Source organism: Canis lupus, chromosome 1, assembly GCF_011100685.1.
Source record: "Canis lupus familiaris isolate Mischka breed German Shepherd chromosome 1, alternate assembly UU_Cfam_GSD_1.0, whole genome shotgun sequence".
Classification (NCBI taxonomy): domain Eukaryota; kingdom Metazoa; phylum Chordata; class Mammalia; order Carnivora; family Canidae; genus Canis; species Canis lupus.
In genome coordinates, this window is record NC_049222.1 from 58159794 (window position 1) to 58173600 (window position 13807).

Sequence of the window (13807 nt, forward strand, 5' to 3'; positions counted from 1 at the left end):
ACAGTAGGATTGACTAGCTAGCTGCAGTCACAGAAATATCCAGTGCCAGCAGCCCAATCTTGATCAGCTAAATGACTCAAGCTGTCTTCTGAAACATTGAAATGTGTAACAAAAGGTCAAAATAGACAAAATAAAGGAAGTAACAGGGTGACAGGCACTGAAGGGGGCACTTGACGGGATGAGCACTGGCTGTTATTCTGTATGTTGGTAAATTGAACACCAATAAAAAATAAATTTATTATTAAAAAAAGAAAAAAAATAAAGGAAGTAACAAGAATAATGTGTCCTTTCTGGAAAAGTATGTAGTGCTTAATTTCCAATAGGTGATGGTTAGTTTCACCTTTTGATTTGGTTAAATAACAAGCACAGAGCAAAACATTGGATACATATGACTCCATCACAAGGACAACGGAAATGCCAATGCCAATGAGGGAAGGAATTGTGACAATTAATGCAACATTCAAGAACTATCCAGTGAGGGCCATCTGGGTGGCTCAGGGGCTAAGTATCTGCCTTTGGCTCAGGTCGTGATCCCCAGGTCCAGGGATCGAGTCCCACGTTGGGCTCCCTGCATGGATCCTGCTTCTCCCTCTGCCTGTGTCTCTGCCTCTCTCTTTCTCTCTCTGTATCTCTCATGAGTAAATAAATAAAATCTTAAAAAAAAAAAACCTGTCTCTATCACTTTCTGGGGATAATTAGATAGTCAGGGAGGTCAACAAACCCAGTTCTTCCAGGACACTCAGGAAACTGTCACTGTGGCAAGCCACCACTGATCAGAGTTAATATTCTTCCTTGAACCTTCTTTCCCAGACAAGACTAGAACACCATTCGCTTTGATGAATCAGCTGTAAAAGTTTGCAGAGTAGCATATTTCAGAATATAATATAGAAAATATGTGACAATGTTTTTAAGTTTTTATTTATTTACTTGAGAGAGAGAAGGAGAGCAAAAGGGAGTGAGAGAGCACCAGCAGGGAGAAAAGGAGAGGGAGAAGCAGGCTCCCCGCTGAGCAGGGATACCAATGTGAGGCTGGATCCCAAGACCCTGGGATGGTGACCTGAGGCTAAGGCAGACACTTAACCGACTGAGCCACCCCGGTGCCCCCAAATGAGAATTTTATATCAGAAATAGGTATCTTGTGAGAAGACAAAGACCATCCAGCTCCAGTCTTACCAGCATTTTGTATTTCAGCTCAGGGCTGGTTTTCCTGCCATTAACTTCTTTGTAATAAACCAGGTATGTTGGAGTGGGAGGGGTGATGCCACTGAGCCACGGGAGATTTGTCCTGGCAGGTGGTAATCTGATTGTGAGGCTGGTGTTAGTGGTGTTAAGTAGAATTGGCTCTGCTGTATCTGAAGCTAGACACAGTAATGCTTTATCTAAAATAACAAGAAAAGATTAAAAATATACACATATATGTATCAAAGAGGAAGAGCAGATTTATTTAACATGAAGAATAACAACATCTTTTTTTATTTAGCTGGCAAGGCAAGATTTACTGATGCATTGGAAATGTTGTTCAACAGAAATCTCACAGAGGAAGACACAGACATGGCCAACAAGCACATGAGGAAATGCTCCGCATCACGGGCCATCAGGGAAATACAAATCAAAACCACAATGAAATCCCACCTCACACCAGTGAGAATGGGGAAAATTAACAAAGCAGGAAACCACAAATATTGGAGAGGATGCGGAGAAAAGGGAACCCTCTTACACTGTTGGTGGGAATGTGAACTGGTGCAGCCACCCTGGAAAACTGTGTGGAGGTTCCTCAAAGAGTTAAAAATAGACATGCCCTAAGACCCAGCAATTGCACTGTTGGGGATTTACCCCAAAGATACAGATGCAGTGAAACAGCAGGACACCTGCTCCCCGATGTTTCTAGCAGCAATGTCCACAATAGCCAAACTGTGGAAGGAGCCTCGGGGTCCATCGAAAGATGAATGGATAAAGAAGATGTGGTCTCTGTATACAATGGAATATTCCTCAGCCATTAGAAACGACAAATACCCACCATTTGCTTCAACGTGGATGGAACTGGAGGGTATTATGCTGAGTGAAGTAAGTCAATCGGAGAAGGACAAACATTTTATGTTCTCATTCATTTAGGGAATATAAAAAATAGTGAAAGGGAATGAAGGGGAAGGGAGAAAAATGAGTGGGAAATATCAGAAAGGGAGACAGAACATGAGAGACTCCTAACTCTGGGAAACGAACTAGGGGTGGTGGAAAGGGAGGTGGGTGGGGGGTGGGGGTGACTGGGTGACGGGCACTGAGGGGGGCACTTGATGGGATGAGCACTGGGTGTTATTCTATATGTTGGCAAATTGAACACCAATAAAAAATAAATTTATAAAAATAAAAAAGGAAATGTTGTTCAAGAAAGGAAGACAAGAGTTTGGTGTTTTGTTTTGTTTAATGCAAAAACATGTTTTGCATGTTTTGTTTTAATGCAAAACATGTTTTGTTTTGTTTTTCCCATTTGTTCTGAAGTCCTTAAACACCTCAGGAAAAGGGAGCAAGGTAAGTGGTCATTGCTCAAATTTTCCAGCAGGTGACGCTACAGTACACTGAATAATGTACGAAGTGGCAAACCTCCCCCCCTCCTTTTTTTTACTTTGAAGAAAGTAATAACAGCATTATTTTCATCATATTTTTAAAATTCATCCCAGTTACAAAAATTCATGCTAGCTTTAGGACTTCTATTTTTAAGGATGTACGTGTATTTGTGTATGTGTTCAATTTCAAACAGATGTCACATGGACTTATTAATCTCTTAAATTTCTCAAAGTGAAAAGTGAATTTAATAACTAGTTTTGCCATCGTGCCATACATGCACGATGTAAAAGTCCTAAAAGTCACTGCATGACACAAAACCACACAATAAAATCCACAGGGTTTATGAGAGAGATAGAGGCATGACACTAAAAAACGTCATAAGTGATACATAACTAAAATAAAGATAGGAACTTAATAAAAATGGTAGCACATGTACATGTGATAAATGATTGAAATACAAAATACTACAATAAATAAAGCATTTTACTTTGAAAAAGACCTGAAATTCTATGTGGTGCTTTTTGGACAAGTGGGAAGTCTAAAATGATGTAGAGGAGAAAAAAGAAAGAAAGGAGAGAAATTAAAGGAATAGAGAAAGGAATAAAGACAGAGAGGATGACAAACAAGGTTCCCCATGGGCTAACATCTACCACAGCCATGTATACACATGGAGATGTATACACTTGGAGATAAATTGTGACCCCGGCCAAACAGCAATTGCAGTGCGCACCAACCCTGACAGTTTGGAGTCCCGCTGAGCATAGCCAAGGCCCTGGGGAGGCAGTGTGCAGAAGAAGACATCCCCAGACGTGTCTGACCCTAACCTGGGCCAATATGCTGATTCAGAGTACAATCCTATTACCTGGAAAAAAAAAATCTTATTACCTGGAAAAGGCTGCAAAACTGAACTGTAAGCAAGGATACGCTTACTCCTTTGGGCCTTCATCTGGGAGAGGATGGCCCCATTGCTTTTCTTGGCTTGATAGATCTCTGTGCTGTCCTTTGTGGAGGAGATCCAGTATAGAAATTCCCCATCCACAGTTAAGCTTTCAAGTGTTTTTCCTGCTCATGAAAAACATAGAATAAAGAACATAAAGAACAAAATACCTAACATGTGTTTTCTACTCTAAGCAACATGTGAAATCCTTTTTCAGTATTGTTACTGCTAAATTTTGAATCTTGCTGTCATTTCAAAAGACTAACGATTTTGCAGATATTTTCTCATTTGAGCTCCATCTCAAGCCAATAAGGTAAATACTATTATTATTAGCCTTATTTTGTAGAAGTAGACAGGCTTTGAGTAGTTAAATAATCTTCGCAAGGCCACAAAGTTAGTAAAGGGCAGAACCAAGATTTACAACTTTACCTGTGTGACTCCACATCAAACAAGGCCTATGGGGAGAGAAGTGTTACGTGATGGGCCCAGGGCTCAGCATCTTGCTCAATATTTTTTTGTCAATGATTTGGAATAAATGCAGAGTAAACATACTTACCAAATTTGTAGATAGTACGTGATTCTTACCAACACTAGTATATTCAATCACTGACTTAAAACTTGAAAATATTACAACAAAATCAGGAAATGGATTGAAATTTAATAGAAATAAATGTGGCATCCTAAAGCCAAGTTAAAATCAATTCTATGAATAACAAATGAAAGAAATCTGGCTTAATAATAGTTAATATGAAAAAGACTATGGGTTTTTCAAATGGCAGGCAGCCCAAAGACTTGATGCCACTTTTAGCTCTAATAAAAGAAGACAGAGGAAGTCAGAGGCTCCTTGTACTAACCAGAACACAATGAGAGTACAGGGAGTCATTATGGGGGTGACATTTACGAGGATATCAAGCAGCTGGAGTGAAACCACAGGAGGGCTACTAGGGCAAAGAGAGATCCAAAAGCCACATCATCTGAGGAGGAGTTACAGAACATGAATCTTTTTTCTCCAATGGAAGTACTTAGAATGAGCTATGACGGTAGCCCCAACATATTTGAATGGCTATCATGTAGAAAATACTTGATTTATTCTTTTTTTATAAGATTTTATTTATTTATTCATGAGAGACACAGAGAGAGAGGCAGAGACATAGGCAGAGGGAGAAGCAGGCTCCTTGTGGGGAACCTGATGCAGGACTTGATCCCAGGGATCACACCCTGAGCCGAAGACAGAGGATCGACCACTGAGCCACCCAGGCATCCCCGATTTATTCTTTATAAAATTAGAGGTCAGAACTCAGACCAATGAATGGGAAAAATGGGAAGAAAACTTTGGCTAAATAGAAGAGGGGAAATCTTTTTTTTTTTTTTAAGATTTTATTTATTTACTCATGAGAGACACACACACACAGAGAGAGAGATAGAGAAAGAGAGAGAGAGAGGCAGAGACACAGGCCGAGGGAGAAGCAGTCTCCATGCAGGAAGCCCGATGTGGGACTCGATCCTTGGTCTCCAGGATCACTACCTGGGCCGAAGGCAGGCACTAAACCGCTGAGCCACCCAGGCATGCTAGCTTTAGGACTTCTAAAAGGGGGAGAAATCTAATATTTAGAATTTTTGCCCAAAATGTAAAAACTTCCTTATGCAGAATAGATGTTTTTATAAGCAGCTGTTCAAACAGAGCTGTTTTTGTAGAGGAGACTTCTTCCAATATCATGCCAGCTAAAGGATCTCTAGAGCCATTCAAATTTTCTAATTGTAGGGTTATACTTTTCAATTATGGATTCTTGAAAGACTAACTAGTTCTATACCTATAAGATAATGGCCTACTAGATAATTCTGGTGTATCAGATGATAAAGAAAAATTATCCTGGCACTTGTTTAAATGGTAAGAAACACTTTAGTTAAGACTATTGCAATATTGGAGTAGGGGAGAGAGAGGTGCTGAACTTTGCATACAACAAAGACACTGAGGATGTGGAGCAAGTAGTGAGGGGATCAGTGGATAGAAAGCCACTAAGGGGAGACAACAAGGATAGGGAAATTCCTGCTAAACTGGCTCACTATGACTTTTGCTAACTGTAAGCCCAGAGCATCAAGGGTGGGGGATGAAGAACTTGATCCTGATTTAGCAGGATTCTTGCTAAAACTAGACTCAGCAATGACAGACACGGAAGACCAAGGTCAAGGTCTAGTTGAGAAAAGGGCTCAGAGGAGCCTAAAGTTTGATTAAGGAAAGAGTCTTTGTCACAGATTGAACAGAAATAAGTAATTCCCCTGAGAAGAGAAGCTCAAGACATTATCTCTACTCTTAAGACCATTGAAAGTATATTGGAATTATTTCTAAAAGGCTCTGGGTACCATGTCAACAAAACCATATGTACAGATATAACACAGACACACACTTGTTTGCAATGTCAAAACTTCACTATATAGACTAGCAACGTCCAAAAGCACTTTCAGTGGTGAAAGTATTTTATATCTATGCTGCCCAATGCAGTAACCATTAGCCACTTGTGGTTTTTGATCACTTAAAATATGGCTCATGTGACTGCAGAATATAATTTTTAATTTTATTTAATTTTAATTAATTTGAACTTAAGTCCCATGTGACTGGTGGTTACTATATTGAACAGTGAGGAGTAGACTCTTAAGAATATATGACAGTAGGGGTGCCTAGGTGGCTCAGTTAGTTTAGCCTCTGACTTTTGATTTCTGTTCTGATCAGGATCTCAGGGTCATGGCTGAGTGCAGAGTCTGCTTGTCCGTCCCCCTCCCCTTCTGCCGTTCCTCCCCCCTCCCCACCCCCGTCATGCTCATTCTCTCTCTCTTTCTCTCTCTCTTAAATAAATAAATAAATAAATAAATAAATAAATAAATAAATAATTTTTTTAAAAAGAATATATGGATTATTTAGAGTGCATTTTTTCCCTATTGCAGTTACTTTTACTTAGGAAACCCCCAAATCACTTTAGACATTTAAGTATTTCCTCCATAAGCATGTGCATTTCAACAAACACACCTGTCAAGTATTGACCAACTCATGGTGAATGTGAAGTCAATGGGACCATCACAACAGAAGTAAAGTAGGGTGCTGGTAGGAAGATCGTGGCTGTTGTAGTCAGGCTCAGCTTCAAACACCAGCTCCTCCACTAATCGTGGCCCTCCGGACAAATATCTTATCTTTGTCAGCCTCAGTTTCCTTGTCCATAAAATGAGGACACTAGCATCTACTTCATCAAGGTGCTTTAAAAATTAAATGAGCTAGTACATGCGGTAGCTTGCTTAGAATATAGTGTTAAGCTCAATACATTGTAGCTCGACTATTAATTGTAAAATAACAATAACAGCAAAGAAACCCACAGATCCAGAAAATTGTGTGAATGTCTATATACAATTTTCCTGGGAACAACTTGACTTGAATTCTACAGAAACATTTGGCATGGTCCAGAAAAAATACCATGTGTATATTCTTTTGAATATATGTGGAATGTACACCCTTTTTAATGGGACAGGAGGGGCCACCATTAGTAATGAGCATCTGTGTACACACACGGCTGTCTTACCAAGCGGAGTAGGCACCATGATGACTTGCCAACATTGGCATCCTTCCAGATCCGTGGCCCAGATCTCTTGCCCTTTGACAAAGTATATCCATGGTTTCTTTAGGTCAGAGGTGTCAATTGTCATTGTGCCACTAAACTCGAATTCAGTAACACCACAAAAACACTGTTTCTTTCCATTTGAATGGTTTGTGGGTCTGGATGGAAGAATGTGACTCAAGGTCTGGTTGATAATACTATAGTAGAACATCTGAGAGCCAAAATCGGAAACTTCTGTCCAATACAGGCGACTAGAGGGGGGAAAAAACAAGACCCTCCAACTTAGTGAGTAAAACATATCATTGCAAAGATTGGTTTCTAATGAGGATTAAGCATTCCTAACGATTGGAGAGAAAAATACAGCCTTTCGAGAGAACAAGTGTCCAAGTGTCCAATAACCTTCTGAGACAGAGGTGGCCGCAAGCAGTCTAATTTGTAGCATTTTCCCATGATTTCTCAATAACTGTGTTTACAACAAAAGCCTTGGACTAAAATGACTTTGAGGTGCTGTATGGACTAGGTCATTAGTGGCTGTAAATGTGAAACATATTTGTACGCTTTATATCAACACCCATCTCCATCCCCCTCCTCTCAAGTGTATTTATGCTTCTTAAGACTGGTTAACCATCTAGTTTCAAGATTATGACCATGCTTATGGCACAAACAAAATATACCTTTCAGCCCAAAGAACTGCAATTCAGTTGCTGGATGGAGGCCTTAAAACTCATCTTACAAGGGCATTAATTTTTTTTAATAATAAATTTATTTTTTATTAGTGTTCAACTTGCCAACACAGCAGAATAACAGTTGCTCATCCCATCAAGTGCCCCCCTCAGTGCTACAAGGGCATTAATTAAAGATGGATGAGTCCAGAATAACTTTAGCTGTGCATCACACATTGCCTGTCTACCTCTCATTCATCTCCTGCCACTGTCTCAGTCCCCTTCTCATCCTTATCATCCGAGGATATTAGGAAATTCACTGATATAAAAATCTGCTTTGGTGTCCTATAGGTAATTACCCTAATTTTAGGCTAGCCAAATTGTCAGTATGAATTAAATTTACGTATTTGTGGCTGTGGGCTCATAATTCATGTGTAGAATTATTTAGCATATATTAATATAGCTAGTCAAGAGCCCTAAGCATCTTATTTTCCCATCAATGACTTCTATTATTAAGCCAAAGATATTATATTAAATGTCTCTATTTCATCACAATAGAAAAGATACTCACACTTCACATACCTTAAAAGAGGATATACAGAAAAAGAGACTATTGTTGAATTTCTATTGCAGATTTTCAGCTTTCTGGGGTATTTCACCTTGTGTTCAAGATCAACATCAAATATTTGCATTCCATTTTGTGATTCTTTTCGCACAAAGTAGAGATGCCTTGAAATCCAGTCAGTTGTAATAATTGTGATATCAGAAACCAGTGCATCTCGGAAAATCTTAACAATAGGTAGAAAACATAGCCAAGGAGATAATGGTCATCTTTTTTTCAAATTTGAGGACTTTTCTGTAATCTACCATGTTACTTATTTACTGCACTTTTTTGTAATCCAAAACCTCAATAACTCGAGACTATACCATTGTGACATTGGTCCTGTTCCCACATTGCATTCTTTCTCTCGGTTAATTTCAACTACCATGACTTTAACTATAATTCATAGACCAGTGCTATAGGAACAGTAGCAAGATCCCTCACCGAGTTACTGATTCAAACTGACTACTCTCTGTATGAATGATCCCAGGAAATAGAATTCATCACTCCACCCCTGAGACCTTCTTTTCTCCTGCATACTATATTTTTATGGATTTCCAATACTCACCCAAGAAGCAATCCTGATGAATACGGTTCGCCCTTGACTTATTCCTATTATGGCTGCACAATGGTGAATTAGTCCCACTTTAAATGTGTCCCAAATTTGTCCTTTCCTTTCTCATCTCACTTCCTGCCTAACATTTCCTGTCTGGGTTTCTGTGGTAGCCTCCTAATTGTCTGAGACTTAACCTTCTCTAAGTCGTTATTCACACCACTAGAGAGGTCTTTCTATAACGTAACTTGATCATGTGAATGATCCACTAGATTTCTTTACTGGCTTGACGTTGTCTTCAGGACCAGCATTCCACACCTTAGCACAGTAAAGGAAGCCCATTGTGTTTAGGGTCCTGCCTACTTCTCCAGCTTTCCCACCTGTCCTTCACTCATCCTCACCCTCACCTTCATCCCAAGCTCACTCTATTTATAGCCTCCTAAATGTGCTCTGGCTCTCTTGTTTCCCAGTCTTCACACTTACTACCCCCTCAGCTTTTCCCACCCTCACCTGGCTCATCTTCTTTGCACCCAATATGTCTTTCCATTCTACCACCACCACTCTCATCTGGATGGATCACCCATATTCTGTGATACCACCACACCCTGCCCTCAGCACAACATGATGCTGCCTTCTGTCTGCTCTACTAGCTGACAATCAACAAATGCCACTTCATGCCAGGCATTGTGCTAAATGCCCCACATAGATTATCTCATTTAATCTTCACAGGAACCATATAACAGGGTGCCACATAATCAGTAGTTAAATAATTTGCTGATGGTCACAGATCTAGTAAGTGGTGAAGTCAGAATTAAATTCTAAATTTCAGATCCCAAAGCTCACCCCTTAATCACTACATGGTACTGTCTTCCAGCTGTTAGACAAATACTACGCTGGCTTTGTTCAAGGACTGTGATTTTTTTTCCCCCTCTATCCCAGGAACTAACACAGCGCCTAAACCAAATAACTATTTAATTAATCCTGAATGACATTTGCCCAAAATCTAATCTCTATTTATTTGTGACTAAATAATTACACCACAGCTGTCCTTTTCAACCATTCTAATCTTAATGGCTCAACCACTGACCAGTCATTTTAATTACAGGGTAGTGTGATATGCAAATCACCCACGTCCTTCCTTCCACAATATTTACATGGTGAGATACCTCAGAAGTGGACCTATTGTGCATGTTCAGAAGGCAGAGTGAGTCTCCTTGCGCATAGTACCCCATTCCATCATCAGCTGTGTAGCCCATGGTATTGATGACTCTTTCTGCTGAAAACATCCATACAATGTGACTTTGATCCATATCTAATAAAACTATCTTGTTGTCAAAGAGAGTTATGAGGATTGGAAATTGATTAATTTCTGAAAACAAAAAAACAAAACATTTATCATATTTATAAGAAAAAAAAAGTGGTTTGGCAAAATCCCTTGATTCACTATCAGGCTAGTCCAAAATCCATGGGTCTCCCCCCGGGTTCATCTACTGCTTCAGTCTCAGTCAACACAATCCAGGCACCCTACGCTTAGGTTTATTTAAGTATGTTTGGTGATGATTAAAAAATGACTCTTTGGCTTTAACTCCAGCTCAGAGACAGCATTCATACCCTCGAGAATACCAAGGATCAAGAATGTTTTTAAAACACCAACTGTTTTTTGCACAAGTTTAGGTAATAAATACCTGATGTTTTGGACTTTACTATATCAGAAAATGGTCCAGGGCCTTTGGATGTGAAGACTCGGACCTAAAGGAAGAAAAGGATACCAAAAAAAGTTGCATTCAATGGCATCCTCAATGATAATAATTACATTCTGAGACTGATAGATTATTGAAGCTTTCATTTCACAATTCTGATATCAATTATGAATGGGTTTTTTTCATGTTTTTATTTAAATTCCAGTTAGTTAACATACAGTGTAATATTAGTTTCAGGAGTAGAATTTAGTGATTCATCACTTACCTGTAACACCCAGTGCTCATCACAAGTGACCTCCTTAATGCCCATCACCGGTTTAGCCCATGCCCCACCCACCTACCCTCCAGCGATCCTCAGTTTGTTCTCTATGGGTAAGAGTCTCCTGTAGTTTGCCTCCCTCTCTTTTCTCCCCTTTCGCCTATGTTTATCTATTTTGCTCTTAAATTCCACATATGAGCAAAATCATATGGTATTTGTCTTTCTCTGCCTGAATAGTTTCAAATAGTTACTCCCATCCAAGGATAAAGCAATAAATCACTAAGAGGTAAATATTACCTCACATGCATGCTGGTGGTTTGTTTTTTACTGCTGTCATTATTTTTGTCTAAAAGAGTAGGAAGTAATGGACAGATCTCCATGCAAAAGATTTGAACTTCTAAGAAAAGTTTTTAGCTCTCTTTAAAATTCAATTACGTAGACTATTTAACAGAAGCAAAACTATGCATATTCTGGTGAACTCCCACATACTGTGAAATAAACAACTAAAAGCTTTAAATAACTAAATTTGGTGTATTTTTTAAAAGAGATATTTAGAAAAGGAAAATAATAATTAAAACTTGTATTTCAGAATGAGTTGTGCATTTCAAACCACTTTTACAGATATTAACTCTTTTAATCCTCACAACTAGTAAGAGCAGAAACTGGACAAAATCACAATTAAGGTAAATAACTCATCCACAATGACACATGCAAAAACTGGCATAAAAACTAAGTCTTCTGAGGGTCATATACTTTCTTCCTACTGTGCCTCCCTGCATTCTAGTACCAAAGCTTTTCAAAGACAGTTTTTAGGGGCACCTGGGTAGCTCTCAGTTGGTTAAGCATCTGCCTTTGGCTCAGGTCATGAGTAGGGCTCCCTGCTCAGTAGAGAGTCTGCTTCTCCCTCTCCCTCTATCCCTGCCTCTGCTTGCTCTCTCTCTTTCAAATAAATAAATAATATCTTTTTTTAAAAGCCAAAATAATCCAGTTTTTAGTACATGTATTTTATTGTGTAATAAATTATTTCCATTTCCAAACCTTGCATATGTACAACAGCCTATAAAGAAAATTGGCGTGCATAATGATGCAAATGGTAGATCCTCAATTGCCCTCTCAATCAACAAAGCATTAGATTATTTTTATTATACTTCTAGTGTTAAATATATTTTACCATATTATACATACTACCATCTGTATATGGTGCGGGTGTGTACCATGGTACATATACATACCAAGACATCTTCACTTTTGCACAAGACCATGTTAAATGAAACTCATGTACATCTATGTATATCACCCTGCATGGTCCTGTGGTGACTGATATCTGAAACTATATGTACGTATAGACAGATACACTTAACCAGAATATTTATTTAACCAGAACACACATAATTCTTAAAAATAGGAATGCATATTATCTTTTAACTTTTATGTACAACTTTTTTGATTAGCATATGTCAATCTAATATAATAACAAAATAATCATTAAATTAGAATTTTACAAAAAGAAAATAGATCCTTAGGAAGCTCAAATCTCTAAAACACTCCCCAAAAGCATTATGTTCCCTGAAAAGAAATGGAAAATAGCTCTAAATATGTACAACATTGTCATTCTTTTTATTCTTGACTCCTAGTCTCTTTAACTTTCTCCCCTATCAGCAGCCAGACAAGAATAGATAAGGTAGACAAGAATAAAAGGTTGGCTTTTTACTATTCACAATGAGGGAGTGGAGAGACTTAGTAGTAACTCTGAGATGTCAACTACCTAGACCCTCGGCCTTTATTTCCATTGGTAGCTCCAAGTTGGGGCATCCAGAAGATTCACAGTTAGTGACATGATCTGGTGAAAAGGACTCTTGAAGTTGGACCCTAGCATACCGCTTCCTAGGCACACAGCTCTAGTAACTCACTGATACACTCAGGGACATGGCTGTTTCTTCACAGACCAGAAGACGGTCAAATGAGATAAGGAATATAAAAGCATCTACCGTGGTACTGGGCTTGTAGTGATCATGGGAAAAAGTAATGGCCTATTCTGAATCTGAAAGCCAGAAGTTGTCAAGATGTTCTTTACCCTAGCTTGCCCCACTGCCCTCCATATCCTTGCTGCCACCTTGACTTCGGTGATCACTGTGGACCTCAAATTCTTGACAAAGGGGCAGAATTCTTAACCTAGGTCTTTAGTCAACCTTCTGTTCGCACTGTTGAGGTCCCTCGTTTCCCTGTTTTCACTCATACCTGGAAGGCAACAGTGCACCCAGGACTCATGCCTTCAAGCTGAAATGACATCTCCGAGGGGGTTGTGTTGACAGCGATCCAGTCTTGGAATGTTTCATTTGTGTCTGTCTGGTTGGTTATGTGATAGAAAATTTCAGATCTTGTCAACACACCGTTTTCATGCTTAGGCTTATTCCATCTAAATTCCACCACAACTTCATTCTGCTTATAGTATTTTCCACTTGGTAATACAAACATCCTGGGATTCCGTGGTGCTGATGGAACTGAAAAGCAGAGACATAGATAAGGTAGACAAGAATAAAAGGTTGACTTTTTACCGTTCACGACGAGGGAGTGGAAAAACTTAGTAGTAAATACTTCTCGTTCCAGACTATTGAAGTGTGTCTATCTTGTTCTTTAAGATCTTCAGGAAAGAATATTCCATGGATTTCTTCAGGAGCCTATCCTGATATTTCAGCAAATCTTTCTTATCTTCAACCCAAATCCCTCTTGCCAGCACTTAGGTACACCTTTCTCATCTGTGCCCTGTGGCTGGTTCTCCTTTTAAAATACAACATTTACTCTCATCCTGACAAGTGAATTAGCTGGTGGTGGAAATGGCAGTCACAGGAAGGAAGGCGGGAATTCAGTCCAGCCTTCAGCCAGTTCAGGATGTAACATCTGGCATATCATGGATCCAGGCACTCTCACCTT

General features: G+C 39.2%; 1 protein-coding gene across 1 annotated transcript in view; it reads right to left on the reverse strand.

Moving 5' to 3' along the window:
* ROS1 (ROS proto-oncogene 1, receptor tyrosine kinase) overlaps positions 1-13807 on the reverse strand; it is a 117891-nt gene that overhangs the window by 45253 nt on the left and 58831 nt on the right. The window contains exons 21-27 of the mRNA XM_038525492.1: positions 13115-13377; positions 10603-10666; positions 10084-10286; positions 8346-8551; positions 7066-7352; positions 3448-3624; positions 1174-1379 (exon numbers count right to left, since the gene is read on the reverse strand). Coding sequence (XP_038381420.1) covers positions 1174-1379; positions 3448-3624; positions 7066-7352; positions 8346-8551; positions 10084-10286; positions 10603-10666; positions 13115-13377 — 1406 coding nt within the window. The remainder of the gene's footprint in view (positions 1-1173; positions 1380-3447; positions 3625-7065; positions 7353-8345; positions 8552-10083; positions 10287-10602; positions 10667-13114; positions 13378-13807) is intronic.